Source organism: Hipposideros armiger, unplaced genomic scaffold (genome assembly GCF_001890085.2).
Source record: "Hipposideros armiger isolate ML-2016 unplaced genomic scaffold, ASM189008v1 scaffold_371, whole genome shotgun sequence".
Classification (NCBI taxonomy): Eukaryota; Metazoa; Chordata; class Mammalia; order Chiroptera; family Hipposideridae; genus Hipposideros; species Hipposideros armiger.
Window position 1 is genome coordinate 910117 of NW_017731721.1, and position 18372 is coordinate 928488.

Sequence of the window (18372 nt, forward strand, 5' to 3'; positions counted from 1 at the left end):
TGAAATTGTCAAAGGCAGCAAGAATGATTTCATGACCACCCCGCACCAAACACACAGCTGCCAGGAGCTCTAAGACAAGGGCTTTGGTCCTGAAGGGAGAAGAAGGAAGGAGAAGGAAGATGAACACCCTAGCTCCACACAGCTCACGTCCACAGCTGGGTGAGTCCTTTCAGAGAGTGGAGACAGCCTCAGTGGTGAGGGGAGAGGCTGGGTTTGGGAAGGAAGACAGGGGAAGGCAGGCTTGCTCCCTCACTAAGCTGTGCCGACCAGAGGGAAGCCAGGGACACCGCTTCTCCTTCAACAGAGGTGAGGCAACCGAGCCAGGGCACCAACCCAGGCCACAGCACCCCAAGGCCAAGCAGGACTTCTTGTCAGGGGCAAGTGGAGCCCAGATCTCCAGAGCCCTGGGCAGAGCAGGGAGGAAAGAGAGGGAAGGAACTCACCTTGGGTTCTTATTGTTGAGACTGAGAGCAATCTCGTTGACAGCATGGGGGTGGGACATGACCAGGTTGAATCCGTACTGTAGCAAGGGGGAAAGACAGAGGAAGGGAGACGTTGATGGTGGGGAAGGCAGATCCTTGACTCCCTGCCTGTAGACCCACCAGCAAACCTGTCTTTTAAAGCTCTCCTGCTCTGGCAGAGGAGGCAGAAGAGGCTGAGCACCCGTGGCTGGTGCTGCCTCCTTACCTGATAGTTCATGATGGCTCTGAGACAAAGGATGCAGACGTGGACATCATCCTTCTGGCTCACCAGACGGGAGTTCTTCAGAGCCCTGCGCCCAGGGAGCGTGCTATACCTGGGGGAGAGGTGGCTGTTGGCGAAGGGTCTAGGAGTGCTCACCATCACCCAGACAGCAGGCTGCCCCAGCAGCAGCAGAAAAGGGGGGAAGAGGACCTTGCACCAACAGCTCAGAGAGGAGAGGGTGCAGAGGGCAGGGCATTAGCTGTTTCACCTCCCTGCAACAGGCCTTTGTCGGTAACTACCCAGGATCACAGCTTTATAATCTGTGCCCAAACTATCCAAGCCCAGCAGTCCTCCAAAATACAATAGCAGGTGTGTAGATCTTTCTAGTCCTCAAGGTGGGTCCAGGGAGACGCTCATCTGAACCTTCCCGCCTCTTCCAGTTGCTGAATCTTCCACACATTCTGTGGGGCAGGATCCCTTGGCTCCCAACCCACTTCTATGTCCCAGAAAAGGCAGCACAGACCCCAAAGGCTTTAGGAGCACTGGGGGCTACATCTGACTTTGCAACCCCCCTCAATGATGTTTCATGAAAAAAAGAGGAAGCACAAATGGTATCTGCTTATGCATGACTAGAATGATGAGCAGTGTCAGAGGTCAAAACCCAAAGGAGACCAGGAAAAAAGCATGGCGCAGAGAGAGAGAGAGAGAGAGAGAGAGAGAGAGAGAGAGAGAGAGAGAGAGAGACCGACCACGTAAGGGCCACAGGACCCAAAGGAAAGCCTCCCTGAGTAGGAGGAGCTCGGTCCATCCACCTGCCTCCGGGCAGGACAGTTCTTAAGATATTGCAGACAAACGGACACCTTGCGACTTTGGAGAGTAAAGGCCTAAAGGAAGAGGTGAAGGGAAGGTGAGCAGTGGGCAGGATGGGTTGCAGCTGGTCTCCGAGCAGCTGATGGAACAGAGTGCAGAGCCAGAGGGAAACAGACATGAGGGCTGGAGCTGGAGCCCCCCCGGTGAAGGTGAGGGAGCTGGGTGAGGACAAGCCCTGCCTGAGAGGCTGGGAGGGATGGCAGAGTGAGAATGAGGAATGGAGGGGCCCCCAGAGAGGGAGTGAGAATGGGGAGAGCTGGAACCCCAGATGGGGTGGGCACAGCCGAGGGCGATGTACTTACCCAGGACAGATCGCTGGGCAGAGTCAAGGAGACAGAGAGGACAGACCAGAGACAGACTGGCAGGCAGAGGGCAAGAGAGCTGAGCCTGGAAGCAAGAGTGGAGGGAGGAGCGTGAGCACTCACCGCTGTTACCCAGGACCTGAACAGGGGCTGGGGGAGGCAGGCGGGCAGAGCGAGAGCACACATACCGGAGCACAGACTGGCGCGCAGAGCGAGCGAGGCTGTTGGTGAAGGGGGCTGACAGGGCGCTGGGTGGCTGCAGGTCCTCGATGGACCTGCTCCAGGACCGGAGCTTGTCAAATGCACCATCGTCACCACTCTCCAGACCCTCAAAGTCAAACCTGGAGCAGGAAAGGACACACATGCGCACACACAGGAGAAATTCAGTGCCAAGCCCCCTGGCGAGCCCTTCCCTGCCCTGTAGACTTCTAGGGCAACAAGAAGCAAGGGTAGCCAGAAGAGAAGGTGGAATTGGGCAGCAGAGACCCAACCCTGGTCAGGAGAGCCACCAACACAGGACAAGGGCAGAGCAGGCACAGGCAGCAATCAGGAGGGGGTCTGAGGGGATGGGGATGGGGATGCTGACGGAGGCTAGACGCTGCTCCCATCTGGCCAAGCAACTCCAGGACAAATGACCACCCCATGGACCCAAGGGGGAGCTGGCAGACTTTCTGCACTCCTAGCCTCAGATGGGACATCTCAGAGAAGCTGTGGCTCCCCATAGAGAATCGGCCCTACTGAGGGGTGGTGGGGAACAGGCCAACTGAGGGTCTTGCTAGTGTCAAGTGGCAGTGGCCAAAGGAGCCTCTACAGGTCCTGAGGGAGTCCAGCTGGTTCTGGATTGGGCTCATAAAGGCAGGTCAGAATAGAAAGGAATAGGGGTCCTGGCAAGTCCAGGGAGGGAAAGTCTTCTATGTTTAGGAGGAAACCATGGTTCCCATACTGGGTTTGAATGACAGGGGTTTCTGTGGTTCTACGTGAGGCTTCTATAATAGGTTTTTCTAGTATAAAGGCTCCATGGGCCTCAGCTTCCCTGGGGGAAGAAATCTTATGTCTAAGGTGTGAACTCAGTCGTTAGTCCCTACAGGAGTTGGGTTTCTCTATCACTTCCTGCTTCTGGGACCAGATGTTTCCCACCATCAGCAGTTGGGGAGGGCGAGGCGGACAGCTCAAGGTCACAGACCCACGAGGCCTTCTCCCTTACATATCCCCACATCAGGATATACCTGCTCTGAGAAGGAGGCCCGCCCACCCTCTTTCCTGTCCTCCGCACCCTGCCTCCCGCAGGTCACTAAGGACTGAGCGAGTATCTCCTACAGGCTCTTCCCCAAAGAGCCTTCTGCTCAGCCATGCACAGCCCTGGGATCATAGGCACAGAGGCCGAGGTTTTCTGAAATCGAAAGCGACATCTGCAGATGCCTGAATGTTCCAAAGGAAGCAGGAGTGGCTCAGAGTCCGGATGGTCAGGAGATGTTTCGTGGGGCTCTCGAGTAGAGGAGTCTCGCTGACAGAGAAACAGCTTGCCAGTGGCTTTCCCCATCACTAACAGCATTCCCTACACTGGCACGTGCAGTTTACACTCTCCTCCATCTCCCCACACCAGACCCGAGTCTCCCTTTTAAAAACAGAGTCAGAGGCACTGCTATGGACACTACAATCCTGAGGTCCCAGTGTCTCTGGTTTAGAGCAACTGGGGTTTGTTTGCTTTTCAAGCAAGATAGGCTTATTTGGAAAAATAATCTACATCTTTTTACTATAAAAGCTCTGATTTTAAAAAAAAATCACTTCAGCAAATGTTTTTCATTTCTTTCTATAAAAAGAGTGGTTTTTAAAGGGATAGAGGGTCACGATGCATGGCTGCTGCAGGATGGGAAAGGGAAGTGGACTGCTCTGGGTTTTAACAGCGGGTGACCTGGAAAAGGTGACAGAGAGGCCAAACCTAGGAGAGGCAGTAGTTTGAAACCCTAAGGAGATGTGACTGAAGACTGGCTGGACAGACAAAGGAGAACACCCAAGGGGACAAAGACAGTAACAAGAAAAGTGAAAGTGGAGGCTAGGGCAGAGTCCCCAGAGTGAGGAATTCCCCCAGGACAGGGGACTTTCAGAGCTTAAACCGGGGAAAGTCAGAGGCAAACCGGGCCTACTGGTCACCCTTAAATCTTGGGTATAAGCCTGAATGTGTTGGTCCTCCGGTGAATGATCACTGTGATCCCTCTTTCCATATATTCGGGTGATTATGGTAGGGCACACCACCTTAAATATTAACAATTAACAAATAAAGTGGCTGCGACACTATCGACCATGTTCCAAATACTGTGAAGTGCTTTATACACATTATCGTCTATCATCTAACCCTTACAACAGCCCTGGACTGTGGACCCCCTCTAATATAAGAGGACGCATACTTGTCTGAGGTCACACAGGTGGTAAACGATGGAGACCCACAACCGTATCTGTCTTACTCAAAGGCCCCTCATTCCTTCCACTGCCCCACGCTGCCTTCTCATCTGTGCTAATTCAGTTCTGGCTGCCTCCAAGCCCCCAACCTGCTTGAAAAAGGTTCCTGAATCCTTCATTTTCAGTCTGGGGTGATCTGGAGTAACCCTCTCACAACTGGCGACCCAAAAGAGCTTCTTAAAGACTCTGCTCTCGAAAAGCAAATGAATGAACCCCACCAGGGCATCCCTCTCAGAAGCCAGGACATTTCCTTGGACTGATCCCAGCCTGGAGTCTGGATCCTGTGGGTTCCGGTTCTGAGCTCCCTTCCCACATCTCTCTCCTCCTGCCCCCCTTTAAAACACACCTTCTACTCCAGCCACCTGGCATTCTTTACTTGGCTGCTCATCCTCGCCCTCACTGCTGTATTGGCTGCTCCCTTCTGGCCTAGGATCCCCGTTCCCATCTTCACTATTGTAATCTCACCTTTCTCATTAAATCAGAATGGGACTGTGTCCTCTGTCCTCCCTCACTGGTCCCCAACCCCAGTCTTAGGGTGGTACTCACATGACGGAACATTGGGCAAAGGACAGGTAATCCACCAACACATCCAGGCCTTTGTTTTCATCATTCAGAAACTCCCGCACCCACCTGCAGATAAAGAAAACATAGTGGAGGGGTCTGCTAACCTGGGGCGAGGGGGAACGGCCTCTGATCCAACAACACCCCCTCCTGGATCCCCCGAAACTTAATATCGGGCTGGGAACATTCAGAAGATCAAAACCCATGCCAGACACACCCAAGGCTGTGTCACTGGCCTGGACCTCCCCTGGGCCAGGGAGCCAGGGGTGGGGCAAGTACAGGCTTTCCAATACCACGTCAGGCAAACAGGCGTTCAGGAGGCCCCTCCTCAAGGACCAGGACCCTGCCTCAATCACTTTCTGTGTCCCTGGTGTCTAGCACAGGGCTGGGTATACTGTCTTTGCACAATGTTTGTTGGAAGAATTGGGGGGTTATCAACAGCATTTACTGCAGCCCTTGTGCAGAGCTGTGCCTGACAGAGACCATCGGGTCCCCAGTTGGACCAAAGTCTCAGTGAAAAGACAGGCAGGAAGGGTCAAAGAGAGCTCTGGAACAGGGGCATATGGAGACTAAGAGTTCTCCACCAAGTTCAAGGAAAGGTATTTGGGAAAGTAGTGAACAAAGAGGAATATGTGGGAGTTCTGTGTTTGGCGGAATGGGAAAAGGATGGGGGAACAGTCAGGGACTCAAGTAACTCCGGAATGGCTGTGATCACTCAGAGACACACTGAGGAGCTGGGCCCGTTCAGCCAGGGAGGCAAGAGGGTAGACAGCAGGACTCCATTAAAGTGACTGCAGACCAGAGCAGTTCCCCCATTCTGCCTTCAGGCCTTTTGGGCTGAGATATCCCTGGAAGGGAAGTGAAGAGTGCGTCCCAGAAGGGCTGTTATAAGACAGGTTATATAGCACAGCACAAAGTGACACAAAGCTCTCAGGATGAAACCCTGACTTCTGAGTGCTCTGTTCCCTAGGAATGTCTGGGGGTCTTGATAGGCCAGCTGTGCCCAACAGCCCTGCAGAGCCATTTCACCCTCACAGCTGGAACACCAGCGCCATGTTTGCTGGCCACACCCCGAGCTCCAGCGCGGCTGGGCCAGAACACCAGGCCCGGAGCACCAGGCCCGGCTGAGATCTGGCAGCAGGCTCTGGCTGAGGCTGACTGACACTGGAGCTGCCTGAAGTTAGCTTCCTCTCTGGGGGCCAACAGGCCTCCCGTTTCCTGTCTGTCTGCTCTCCAGCTCCCCACCCCCTTCTCATTTCCTGTCTGAGTCTACACTGCTATTTTCGGGATCTTGACACTTTGAGGAGAGGTTAAAGGGCACTTAGGCAAGGCTGAGAAACCAATACAAAGCAGGGAGAGGAGAAGTTGCAGAGATTCTGGAATCCCACTTCCCAGCACTCCCTGCTCCAGGGTCTGAGTTCCCCTTGGGCTGCCCCTGCACACACTGCTGCCACAGGCCCTGGGCCCATCAGGCTATGGCAGAAGCAGGATCCTCCTCTCCCTACCTTGCCCTGGATTCCTACCGCCCAGGAGCACCCACGCCCTAGCTGGACAGCCTGCCAAACTTATCCTGCTCCCAAATCCCGGAAGGATCTGGCCCTCCTGTATGACTGCCTGGAGAAGCCACAGTTCAGATGACAGGAGAGCCTAAAATGCTAGACACTAAGCTATTCCCTGGGAACCAAGGACGAGGTCCAGACCTCTAACTTGTATGCCAACTGCCGAGAGGCCCCAGGCCTGGGAACCATGCTGCTCTGGCCGCAGCTCCTGGCCAGTGGCCAAAAGGGCAGGCACCAGGTAGAAGGGGAGGGCAGAAGGGACTGTCGCACACTGTTCTGTGGCAGTCTCCAGAGAAAAGCAAACCCCCATCATCATGCAGCAAGACGTAATAAGGAAGACAGGAGGGAGGGAGGGAAAGGCCTTGTGGAGGAGTGCAGGGTGGTAGGTGGTGTTCTGAGCTGCCATCTGTGTCACTCTTGCCCTCACGTACATGATAGCCGAAGAGGCCCTTCCAGTTTTTCTTTCTCTGAGGAGTCACCAAACAAAGGTGGAGGCTTCATTACACGTTTCCTAGTGGGTCAGCTTTCAATGCCTGGTTCATAGATGGGTTGTGGAAGCCAACTCTGGCCAGCGAGCACAACTACCGAGGCCAGGAACTATCCCTTTCCTGTTCTTTCCTGTGCCGTTTCCCCTGTGACCGCTGTAGCAGCTGGCTATGTACAGGTAGCCCCTACCAGAGCCCCAGTGGGCTCAGCCTGGGTGTGGACAAGTGGGCGGCTGCCACAGACAAGAGGGGAAGGCACTTGATGTCATTTGGCTCTTTCTATCCCTGCTCTCAGGAAGCCCAGGACCCTGGGGCTGGCACGTGCCCAGCGGCCCCCACCTCTAGACCTGGCTGGACTTTTCACTCATGTAAGCTCTCAACATTTGTACCAGGCCCCTTGGTCAAGATCGTAGCCCTGCCTGCAGTTCTCCATCAGGTGGCCCTCACTGTCCTCTGTGTACATGTTCTCGTTCTCTCTTTCTCGCTCTCTCCCACTTTCACTATATATATTGTGGCTGGTTTTGGTTTTATAAAACTGAGACCATTGCCATCATTCACTGTACCTCATGTATTAGCCCTCTGCTGTTCAGCAAGTCTGGCTCCCCACCAGAAACTAAAAAAAAAAAAAAGACTCACACAGTTCCTAGGGGCCTTGTCAATGGGTTGGCAGTGCCAGGGTCCGTTAATACAGAAGACATTCAACTCCTGGCCCCACTGCCTTCGATCTATTTTCCTGGTCCTTCGAGAAACTTGTGGCCATTTAAAGACTGTCTCAAAATCGAGCAAATAATCTTTTGGGCACCAAACAGTCCGGAAACTAGGTCTCGCTACCCAATGCAACGTGCTCCCCGATCTCCTGCCTTCTCTGGGCCTTCCTTGGCCCAGCCCCAGGCCACAGGCAGACTCCAGTCTCAGCTGCTGTGGGAATGTCTTCTACTCAAAGCCACAGGCTGAGGACCCCAGGAGAGGCCCCAAGCTTGTCAGCAGCTGGCAGAGCTATGCGGGAGAAAAGCCAGGAAAGGAACAGTCTGAAGTGCTTGGGAACCAAAGCCATTCAAGGGGCAACTCTGCCCCCTGGCAGGGAGATAAACAGGCAGACCATCCTCAGGTAAACAGGACACCAAATCCCGAGTGACCAGGTGAAGAGGCTCTGATGGCCAAACCTGACTCACCCAATGTGGTTGGTACGAAGCGAGATCTCCAGCTCCCTCAGTACTTTGGTTGACTCCTGCACTCTCCTCCTGAACTTCTGTAAACATGGAATTTTCTGTCACTGACGGAGGCCCCCTAATCCAACTTCATTACAAACAAAAGGAGCGGAAAAGGAAAAGGAAGGGATACAAGAGGGCAGGTATAGGCCCTTCCTTCTATCAACGGCCAGCCACTCCAGGCCCATGGACTCAGAACCCAGAAACCCAACTCCTACTGCTCAGAAGCATGTGACCCACCCCAAGTCAAAGGGTTTGCCCCCAAACCCCACATGACTACAAAGGGCAGCAAGACAGGGCCTTCCTGCCTCACTTCACCTTCCGAGTTACGCTGGGGTCCAAGAAGCTCTGGAGTTTCTGGATATAAGTGTGGGGAGGGTTCTTCACCTGGAATCGTTCCTGTAAGGAAAACACACATGTGCACACAGATACCTGGAGGCCTGAGGAGAGTGCTGAGCAGGTAGAACACTCACTGTGTTCAACATGAGGGGACCCAGCCTCGTCAAGTTGTAACCTGGCCTTGAGATGGCCCTTAACTGTAGTAGATTCCCTTCCTGGACGTATCCTCAGGTGCTTCCCCGCGGTTACCATCTTCCCCTCCTCTGATTAGTGCTCCCTGAGCTTAGAAGATTTTTCTATGTCAAAATTATTTAAGAGCCTGCTGCTTGCCGCAAATATGCAGAGTTCACAGAGCTGTGAACAGCACCCAAAATAAAGATACGGTTGGGAAATGTTGTTCACTGCCTGGCCAACCAAGGGAAGGAGAGCCAATCCTTGTCGAGTCCAACTTTCTCAGCTCTGAACCCAGAAGTTGGGACTGGACTGGTTTTGCAGCATTAACACAGCTCAGGGCTGCAAACACAGTTTCCACTCCTTGCCCAGGCCCCAGATCCCAACATCCAAAGCAACCTCAATGCTAAAGCCTGCTTCCAGCAAGGTCATCCCTCAATCTCCTGCCACACAGGGCACAGGACCATGCCCTCCCCATTTTGGCCCAACCCCTTCATCTAGCTCAAGGGGAAACTCAGGGAAAGCTCTTAGGCATTCTGGTCCTATATAGGCATTCACAACTGAGACATCTGAAAAGTTGGGGGGGGGGGGGGGAGGGGCTGGAAAGGGCCCAGGAGATAGGAAATAGGACCTAAAAACAAAATGAAAGAAAAAACGGTTTGAGAATGAGCTGAAGTGATGTGACCTAGAAAAGACTGAGAGATTATCAATTAAAGAAACTCAGTACCAAAGGGCTGCTGTTCTTCAAATCTCAAGCCCAGGTTCACCATGCTCACCAACTCCCCTTAATGCAGAATATAAGGAAACGGGCCTTTGCTGGAGAGGTGGGGACCTGGGCTAGGCTCTCTGAGGCATAGTCCTACCTTAGGTCAAGCAGCATGACTTGGAAGGCAGAGGAGCCTAATGGTTAGCACGGACAGAGTCGGCTGTCTCAGCCTTGGCTCCATCACCTATCAGAGTTCTTCATGTATAAAATATAATAGTGCCTTCCTCACAGGGTTTCTATGAGGATTAAATGAGAAATGTTAAGTATATGTAAAGTGCTTGGTCCATAATAAGCACTCAATAAAAGTTAGCTATTACGATTTTGTTCAGTGCTTGAAAAAAAATAATAAAGTGGTTCATGCAAGGCCCTGTGGCAAAATGCTGGGCAAACACTACCTGCATTGTGCCAGGCAAGGCATTAGAAGCCAATGCTCCTAGCCCAGGAGGCAGGCCTGAGTTCACAGACTCATAACTTTGACCTTGAAATGTCTGCAGAGGAAAAGGCCGGGTGGTAGGTGTTAGTTCTTGGCTCTGAGCTAAGTAATAATCTCTATATTCTCTTCCAGCTCTAATCACTATTCATGTAGAGAGAGCTTCCAATCATCATGTTCTGAGACCTGGGGACAGGAGACTAGGGGATGGGGGCTTCTCATTCATAAAGGCCTGTAAATCATGAGAACAATCCTGCTACTTGCCACGTCTGGGGCAGAGTGAGAGAGACACAGTCCTTTGGGTTACTATCCTGCTTGGCGCAGCCCTCACCCTGGGGAAAGGCAGAAGAAGCGGGCTCTGCTGGGAAACTACAAACTCCTCCATAGCCGACCCTACACCCCAGACCTATACAAACCTCCTTCTAGCCACTGCCCATTGGGAAGAAATCAAGACAGCTCTATGCGGGAGCTAGAGGGGAACTCAGCCTACCAGCCTGTCTCTGTGAGGAGTCCTCTTGGCACAGGAAGTGAGCGTGGACTGAGGCCAATTCCAGGCCAAACTTCTTCAAGGGCTACAGCCTGTGGCCCTGTTGCCTTGTCTAGCCCAAGACGCAAGCCCCGCCTCCCAGCCCTGCCCCTAACCCCTTACCTGGTCACAGATCAGGTCCCACTTCTTTTCATTGTCATACTGCCGCAGAAGCCGGGCCTTGTCAGGAGGCAGGTTCATGGAGCTCTGAGGAGAGAACCCGAGTCAGTGGGACTGAATGCCCCCACACACACACACCTGGAGGAGAGAACAGCGAGACTACGCACACCTTTCCCTTCCTGGACCTTCCACTGATAAAGGAGGCTCAGAGTGGCGGGGCAGACCGCCCACCTCCCCCTCATATTTAGTTCAGTTTGGTTGAACAAATGTTTTTCCAAACCATACATCATGGAATCACCTTACTGAGTCAAGATTATCTTTACTTTAAATAAAAATGAATAGATTGAAATAGAAAAGAAGATACCAGAATTCATTGCAAGTAGAAAGGATAAAAGAAGAAAAAAAGCTTTTGTTTATTTTATTAAGTTTATGTATCCACGTCTACATATATACATGCACACACACAGGTCATTGGAAAACGTGTTTCTTCTCATCGGACAGGTCAAAGAAGTTTGAAAGCCACCAGTTTAAAGCAGAAACTTTCGACCTGCTTTTTCCCCATGGCCTGAGAGATGAGTGGCCTTCCTGCACCATGCACACCCATGAGCGAATCCCGAACCGCTCAGAGCCTGTGTAGGTGCTACAACTCCACCCCTATGTCCCCTATCAGGATACAAGTGAATGAGAAGGACATTAGCATAAAGATAACTGCTCAGAATATTTTTAGGAAATAACTTACAAGACTTTAGTACTTCAATTATTAGTAGCAAGTTACTTATCTCACACACACACACACACACACACACACACGCACGCACACACACACGCACACACCCCTCCCAATTAAGACACAGTAAAGTGTTCTGACCCCTAGTTGAGACACTCTAACCTCGTATATAGAAGGACAGACCAGGGACCATTATATTTTGTTCAATGCTGAATAAATGAATAAAAGTGTAGGTGAGTGAGTGAGTGAAGCCCAAAGCATCCACAACCTGGCCACACACAGGCCAGCAGCCGTTCTCCCCATCCAGCCAACCCTCTCTGCTGACCAGTCTGGCTACCTATGTCGCAGGTCACATCCCTTGCCTCTAAAGGCAGATCACTGTACCTGCCCGTCTCACCCCGCCCCCATTACTCCTGAATCAAATACGATCTCCTAGCTGAAGTATCATAGCTCTCTGATAACCCGCATGACTTCCCACAAATCCAGCCTCTTCCCCAGCACACTGCAGGCCACCTGGAGGGCCTTCCTCTCATCTTTCTCTCCTTTACCGATGGCTCCGGCTCCGAGTTCAGCTCTCTCTGGTAACCCAAGCATGACCACTTCGTTTATCTCTGCTCACTCCCTGACATCCTCATCCCTGGGGACATGAATTGTGTGCACACAGGCCCTGCATAACTCTAGGAGAAGCAGGAGTATCTTGAGTGTGGGAACTCCATTTTACAGGAAACTGAAAGAAAACCCTTCAACATAATTTCTATCACATGTATCTATTATGCACTTATCTACACACATACTACTAAACCAGCTGTACATTCATCTAGTCCCTAAAGGACTGTCTATTCATGTGGTCTCTACCCCCAATAATGTCTAAAACTGAAGGTACCTCATGCAGATTAAGTTGCTGGTAAACCTATGGTTGAGACGTCCCAGTCTGAGCTACGGGCTCAGCTCCTGGCTAGAAATGAGGCCACTATGGCTCAAAAAGGAAGCAGGGTTGGGATCTCTGGTCAGCATTTAGAAATGGTAGCATTAATCCTCCCAACTGAAGATGTAATATGGATGGGGGGGGCGGGTGAGGGGGTTACAAATACAACCCTGAATGTTCTCTCTGGAACTACTTTGCTAAGGGCCAATCTTAACATGTCTGTGTGGATGGCAGGACAGGGCCAGGAGGCTACAACCAAAAAGGGATCCAGAGGTCAAAGGCAGGCCTGAGCAAGGTCTCCCACCTAACCAGGGCGAGGCTGCTGCCAGGTGAACCCACGTGAGACGGGAGCAGAAAGAGTCCTCAGGCCTGGTTCTGGCTCTGAGCACATCCTAAGCACATCACTGTCATCTGCCCATTTCTCCCAAGTTTGTGCCATGAAAATAGTTTTCTATTGTCTCCCATGGAAGAAAGCCACTGGGGAGGGAGTAGGGGGAGTCCAGCGTTACTGTGGCAGACATCACATCCTGTCTACACCAACTTCCTCCCTCAGCCACCCACTGCCAGCTGCTGTGGTCTCGCACTTCCCCACCTGGTGAACTGGTGTGGAATCATTTGGTGTCTCTGGGGCTTCAGATACAGAGCTTCAGATTCAGATACTTTCGGAACCCTAGCCTGAGAGCACAGAAGAGGAATATCAGGGATGTGGTCATACTTTAGATGCTCAGAAGAAATGGTCCCCCCGAGTATGGAAAAAGGCGGCAGAAGCACAAATCAGATCTGGCTACAGGCCTACATCTTCCAGCCTAGAGCTCTGGGTGGCACTCTCCGGATTGTGATGCCAGTCTTCTCTGGGTCTGAGTGCGATGCGAAAGAAAGTGAAGAGGGGGAATTCCCCCAGCCTCCAGCACGCCCCCAAGAAATCGGTCACTGGCTGTGGGGTGGGAACCACCTGCCATGGGGGCAGGACCAAAGCCTGGCTGGGGCAGTTCTCTCCCTGCTAAACAAGGGCGTCAGGGCTTCTGCCTCCACCTGATAACGTGCGTGAGTCCAGCAGGGCTCCAATGTCCTGAGGAAGCCACTCTGCCCTACGGAAGGACAACTTCCTGAGTTCCGGGGACAGCCAGGGAGCAAACCTGACGAGGTTCCGGTCTCAGTCAAAAGTTTGTTTCCTTGACATTTCCCTTCAGCGGTTCCGCAGGGACTGTGGGCTCTCAGAAGGAAGAATCTGGGCTAGGTTCTTGCTAGCTTCTTGCTGAGACTCTTGCTGAACTGGAAGGAGGCGCAGCTGTCTTGGAGCAGAGAGCACTGAATGTGGAGTCAGTGCAAGAGCAGCTCTGGGTTATTCAGAGCTGCTGAACCTCAGTGAGCTCATCCATACAACACAGATAATCTCGCTACTTCCCAGGGTTTTATGTGGATTAAATGATAAATGTTTTATGTCTGTATGTGTCTGGAACACTGTGGGTGTTCAACACAGTTCCCTTCCCCTTTCTCCTGAAAAGCCTGTGTAATGTGGTGACATCCCAAGGACCCGCCCTCGTGCTTCTGGGTTGTCTCTCCTCCGTCTTGGCCTCTGTCCCTCCGTCAGCAACTGCTTCTCAGCACTCTGGAGGACAAAGCAATCCTTTACCCCTTCTTTGATCTCTCTCTGGTTTCCTCCAAGACTAGGAGGCACTGAAATACCACCATCCTTGGGGAGGCACAGGGAGACCCCAGGAAGATGGGACAAGAAGAGGAAGGTGAACTCAAACTGAAAGCAAATCAGATGCAACCAGCAAGAAGTCTAATAATAAAAACCTGTAACGCGAAGAAGCAGAAAGGGGAGGATCTGATGCTTCTCCAGCAAGGCTACTCTGGTTTACTGCCAGTCTGAGGCCAGGCAGAAAGCCCTGCTCAGTGGCCAACCCCCTCCTGGGTTCTGCAGGAGCAAGGCTTCTTTACTCCCACCTGACCCTGTCCCCCCAGTGAGGCCGGAGAGGAGCGAGGCAGCTCTGGTCGCAGAGGTTCCCTTCCCTTTCCTGCTCTGCACCCCCAGCCAGTTAGCCCCTCCTCGTTTCCTTCCCATTGCAGAGAGGGAAATGCCGGTGGGGTTGGGGTTTCCTTCAGCTGTGGGCCTCTGCTTTGGGACTCACCCCTGACTTGTTGGTCTCCTTGGGCCAGGCGTGGGGAAAACCCAATACACAGAAACAGGAACCACCAAAAAATTTCCAGCTGTTTCTGTTGGTCCCAGTCAACCATGAGAAATCTTAGGAAGAGAGGCAAAAATGGCATAGCTCCTTTGACAGGGAAGGAGCGAGCTGTCTGAAACTTTCCTGCAAAGGGGATTCTGGAGGCTGTGGGGAAGGCAGGCGGGGGATGTTTATTTTGAGCAAATACAGAATGTGAGCTGGTGGTTTCCTTAATGTTTTCCCTCTCAGAACTACCTCTCGCCAAGTTCTCTACGGCTGGACGCTTCTCCCAAGTGTGGTGGCGCCAGCCCCCAGGCTCAGCCCACAGGGGTGGGGAGCCCTAGGAAGCTGAACCTAGAACTGCCCAAGAGATGAAATGAGGCACTGTCCTGGGCACCACATGCCGCTGAGCCCCAGCCACAGCTGTCGCTAAGTCCTCTTGAGCATTCACAGATCAGCCCATTGTACAGATGGGCAGAAGTGGAATGTGGTGAGGAGGCACAAAAGCCCAACCCCGGCCAACAAAAGGACAGAGCGGCAGGAGCGGCCCAGTCTGCCCTCCACGTGTCCCTACTGGTGGGCAGTAGGCACAGCTGTGGCCAGCTGGGCACTGGTCCCAAAGGGCAAGGGCCCAAGGAGGTGGGAGGTACCAGCTCCTGCTGCCTCGGCCCCTTGGCGGCCACAGCCGGTCCTGCCGCAGTAGCAGCTCCCAGACAATGAAAGTTATTTTCAGCCAGCGCTTTAACACAAGCCAGCTGGCCAGTGAGCAGGGCGGGAGTCCTCCTCCACCCAGCCCGCCCAGAGGGCAGGCAGGCCCAGCCCATTGCCTACGCTGCTGCTGCTGCTGCCGTCTCTGCGTCACTGTTTGTTTATCTCCTCGTTTCAGCACAGCTCCTAACTCCCCCTCAAAACTACAATCCTATCAAAAGGAAACCAAAAAATCAGAGTTTGATCAAAGGTCCAAAAGCTAAAATTAAAAGGTGCATACATGGGAAGCAGAGCAGCCCCTCCAAACACCCACACTTTTCCCCAGCCCTGTGACTAGCGGGCGTAGTGCAGAGGAGGAAGCGGAAGGGCTCTGTGGCCAGATCTCACTGTAGCCCCCATGGACCAAGGCAGAGCCTGGCTCTGCTGCCAAACCGGGGGATGAAGCTCAAGGCTGCTCTCCTCGCCTGCCTCTCTCCCATTCTTTTCAAAGCTCAGGTCTGGAGAAGAGAGCTTGGACACAGACAGCCTGGAATGAGCCTGAGACAACTGTGAAAAGTTCTGGGAGAAGAATCATATCCTGTGGCAGAAAGGAAATCACAGGAACAGTTCATGACACTTGGCTGGAGGGAGAGGTACCACGCCCCATGATGGATTGGGGCGAATACTTCAACCAGCCCTACACACACTGGCGAGTTTAAGAACAGGAACAGGAGCAGCAGCAGTCACCTCCCTGGACTGGGGGCCTCCAGCCCTGGTGCTGCCCAACCCCATAGCCTCAACAGTGCAGCTCCCTTCTGCCTCTCAATTTGTCACCCTATGCACAGGAGCTCGTGGGTGCAACACAGCTCTATCCACACACACACAGTTTGATCTAGGCCTGAGCTGCCCTATTCGACTTACGGGAAAGCTGCTGGGGTACCTCATGACAAAGGACATCAGAAAAGTGAGTGCTCTATGACTTAAGCCATCAGTAGAGGCTTACGTCTAGCTTTTTGTTTTTGTTTCATTGAATCTATCACTTTGGGGATGAGCTGCCAAGGAAAAGCCAGCTTTCACAGGCCCGGAGCCCTGTCTGGAGAACGCGCTGCTGTAGTCACTGGTGACTCTATAACCAGAAGTGACTTGCTGAGCAGTTATAGGCCAGGTCCCTGAGCAGCCTGGAGGCAAGAGGGATGGGTTCACCAGGCTGAGCTCTGCGACTTACACCAGGGACAGCAGGGGAAGGAGAGGTCCTAGGTCAGTATCAATCAAACACAGAGGTGGCTTTTCCCAAAGACACCTGTGTCCCGGAAGCCCCTTCTTCACCATGGAGGACTTCTCCACTGGATTCTGAGAAGGCAAAGGAAGTTGGCTAGGTCCCAATGCCAGCAAAGCCCCCGCTCTACCTTCTGCCATACTGTCAGCCTCATACCTGGTATCAGGTAACCTCTGCAAGTCACCTGCCCTGCCCCCCAACTGTGGCTGAGGACACCGCTTTCTGGCCTCCACATTCAAGAAGCACACAATCTCAGCTAGAAGGACTCTTATTAGCACTGAGACCCCAGGCCCTAGTAGAAAAGCCACTGCCACAGCAACTTGATCTGCCTGCTGGCTCCTCAGCCCCTTCTCGCGGTTAGCCAGACCCACATGCTCCCCAGTTACGCAGAATGGAAACTATTCTGCTGGGGGCAGCCGGCTTTCCAAAGCCAAGGAGCCTTGGGGCAGAGCCTCACATTCTCCCTAAAGCCAACAAGGTCCTCCCTTCTTTTCATGATATTCTGCCCTCTGCCTGGGGAACCCTAAAAGGCAGCGCCACCTCTCAGAGGACACAGTATTTCTGGAGTGACATCCCACAAAGGGCATTTTCCTCTCTCTCCAGAGCACAGCCAACTAATACTCACTGAGACCCTGTGCATCTCCCTCCCAGGGTCTCTCACCCACACCTTCCCTTCCATTCCCACTGTCACCACCGGATGCACCCTGACTGTGCACTCCTGACTAGCTAGCATCCCTACTTTCAGGCCCCAACCTCCACCCATCCTGAACGTGGATGAAATTTCTAAACTTCCCAGCATATAAATTATGTTTCTTCTCAGTTCAGAAATCTTCTCTGACTTCTTCTCATTTACACAAGAAAACATGAACTCCTTAGCCTGCTGTTCTTAGCGTCTTAAAATAAGAGCTTCGGAGGTAAGATTCTGCCCAGGCTGGTCCCAGCATCTCTGACTAGCCTTATCCTCTCCTGGGTTCTCAGCTACTCTTATCATAGCATTTGCTGATAACCGATGTTTCCCCAATCTTCTGAATCCCTTCCTCTTACCGCCTGACTCAAAATCCAACAACTCTGTGAGTGACTATCCAACCTAAAATAATTAGCCCCTCTTCTGAGTTTCCAAACATAATCGTACGTGAAGAATGATATGGCAGAGACCTGCTTGTTATCCCCTAACATCCCCTCCTCATCTTCCTTACTAAGGAACCGTCAATATTCAGTTGAGCACTTGGCAGCCCAGAATTAATATATTTCTCATCTTCCCTGACATTTAAGTGTGGCTGTGTGACCATGTAGGATGCAAGCAGTAGTGTGTACAACTTCTGAGAAGTGTCACTAAAGGGAGGGAGGATACCTTTCTTTTCTCCTTTCTGCTTCTAGCTGGTTGGAATGCAGAAGTAATGGCTGGAACTTCAGCAGCTATTCTGGACCGTGAAGTAACCCTGAAAATGGGATTCCAGGTGGGTGAAGTAACAAGAAAAAAAATAAGTGGTCACTGATATCATGGACCTTAGCATAAATTGAATGTGTTTCATATAATGTCTTTTCAGGTATGTGTTTCCTCTGTTCATAACTAGAATATGAACTCCTTGAGGATAGGGGTCATGTTTTATCCTTCTTTGAATCATGTGCGGGTGCTTACTAAATCACTGATTGATCCTGCTACTACCTCTCCCACCACCAAGTCTTTTGTTCAGCTCCTAGTTATTTTTAGAGGGGATTATCCAACTTTACACCATTGTCCTGCTATTTCTGGGCTCTCTCTCCTTTAATCTACCTTCTGTTCTATAGCCCAAATTGCTTTCCTTATATGCTGCTTCTCCCTCAGGAAACTCCCAGACTTCTCATTCTGAGTTTCAACTCTGTACTTTAGTTCATACTATAAATCTACACCGCTCATCTGCCCTACTCTTGAACCAGACTCATCTTCTTATATAGCCTGCTAGACTATAGGCTCCTGGGCACAGGGATCACCACCAGCTTACCCCTGTAGTAGGTGCTCAATAAAGGTGGGGCAAGTTGCATGTCCCCATAATATATTCCTCTTCCTCCCATCCTTAAGTTCTCTACTCCATTACACCCCAGAGAGATCATCTCCTTCCCAATTGCCA

The 18372-nt window shown here is 52.1% G+C and overlaps 1 protein-coding gene across 2 annotated transcripts in view; it reads right to left on the reverse strand.

Moving 5' to 3' along the window:
- The window catches only part of FMNL3 (formin like 3), a 50447-nt gene that overhangs the window by 10918 nt on the left and 21157 nt on the right, over window positions 1–18372 (reverse strand). The window contains exons 2-9 of one of the 2 annotated variants that reach the window (XM_019662287.1): window positions 10482–10565; window positions 8445–8525; window positions 8091–8167; window positions 4860–4943; window positions 2045–2197; window positions 688–796; window positions 444–520; window positions 1–89 (exon numbers count right to left, since the gene is read on the reverse strand). The exon at window positions 1–89 is cut by the window's left edge and continues 1 nt beyond it. In XM_019662287.1, the coding sequence (XP_019517832.1) occupies window positions 1–89; window positions 444–520; window positions 688–796; window positions 2045–2197; window positions 4860–4943; window positions 8091–8167; window positions 8445–8525; window positions 10482–10565 (754 nt within the window). The remainder of the gene's footprint in view (window positions 90–443; window positions 521–687; window positions 797–2044; window positions 2198–4859; window positions 4944–8090; window positions 8168–8444; window positions 8526–10481; window positions 10566–18372) is intronic. The other variant, XM_019662288.1, reaches the window with a different exon arrangement.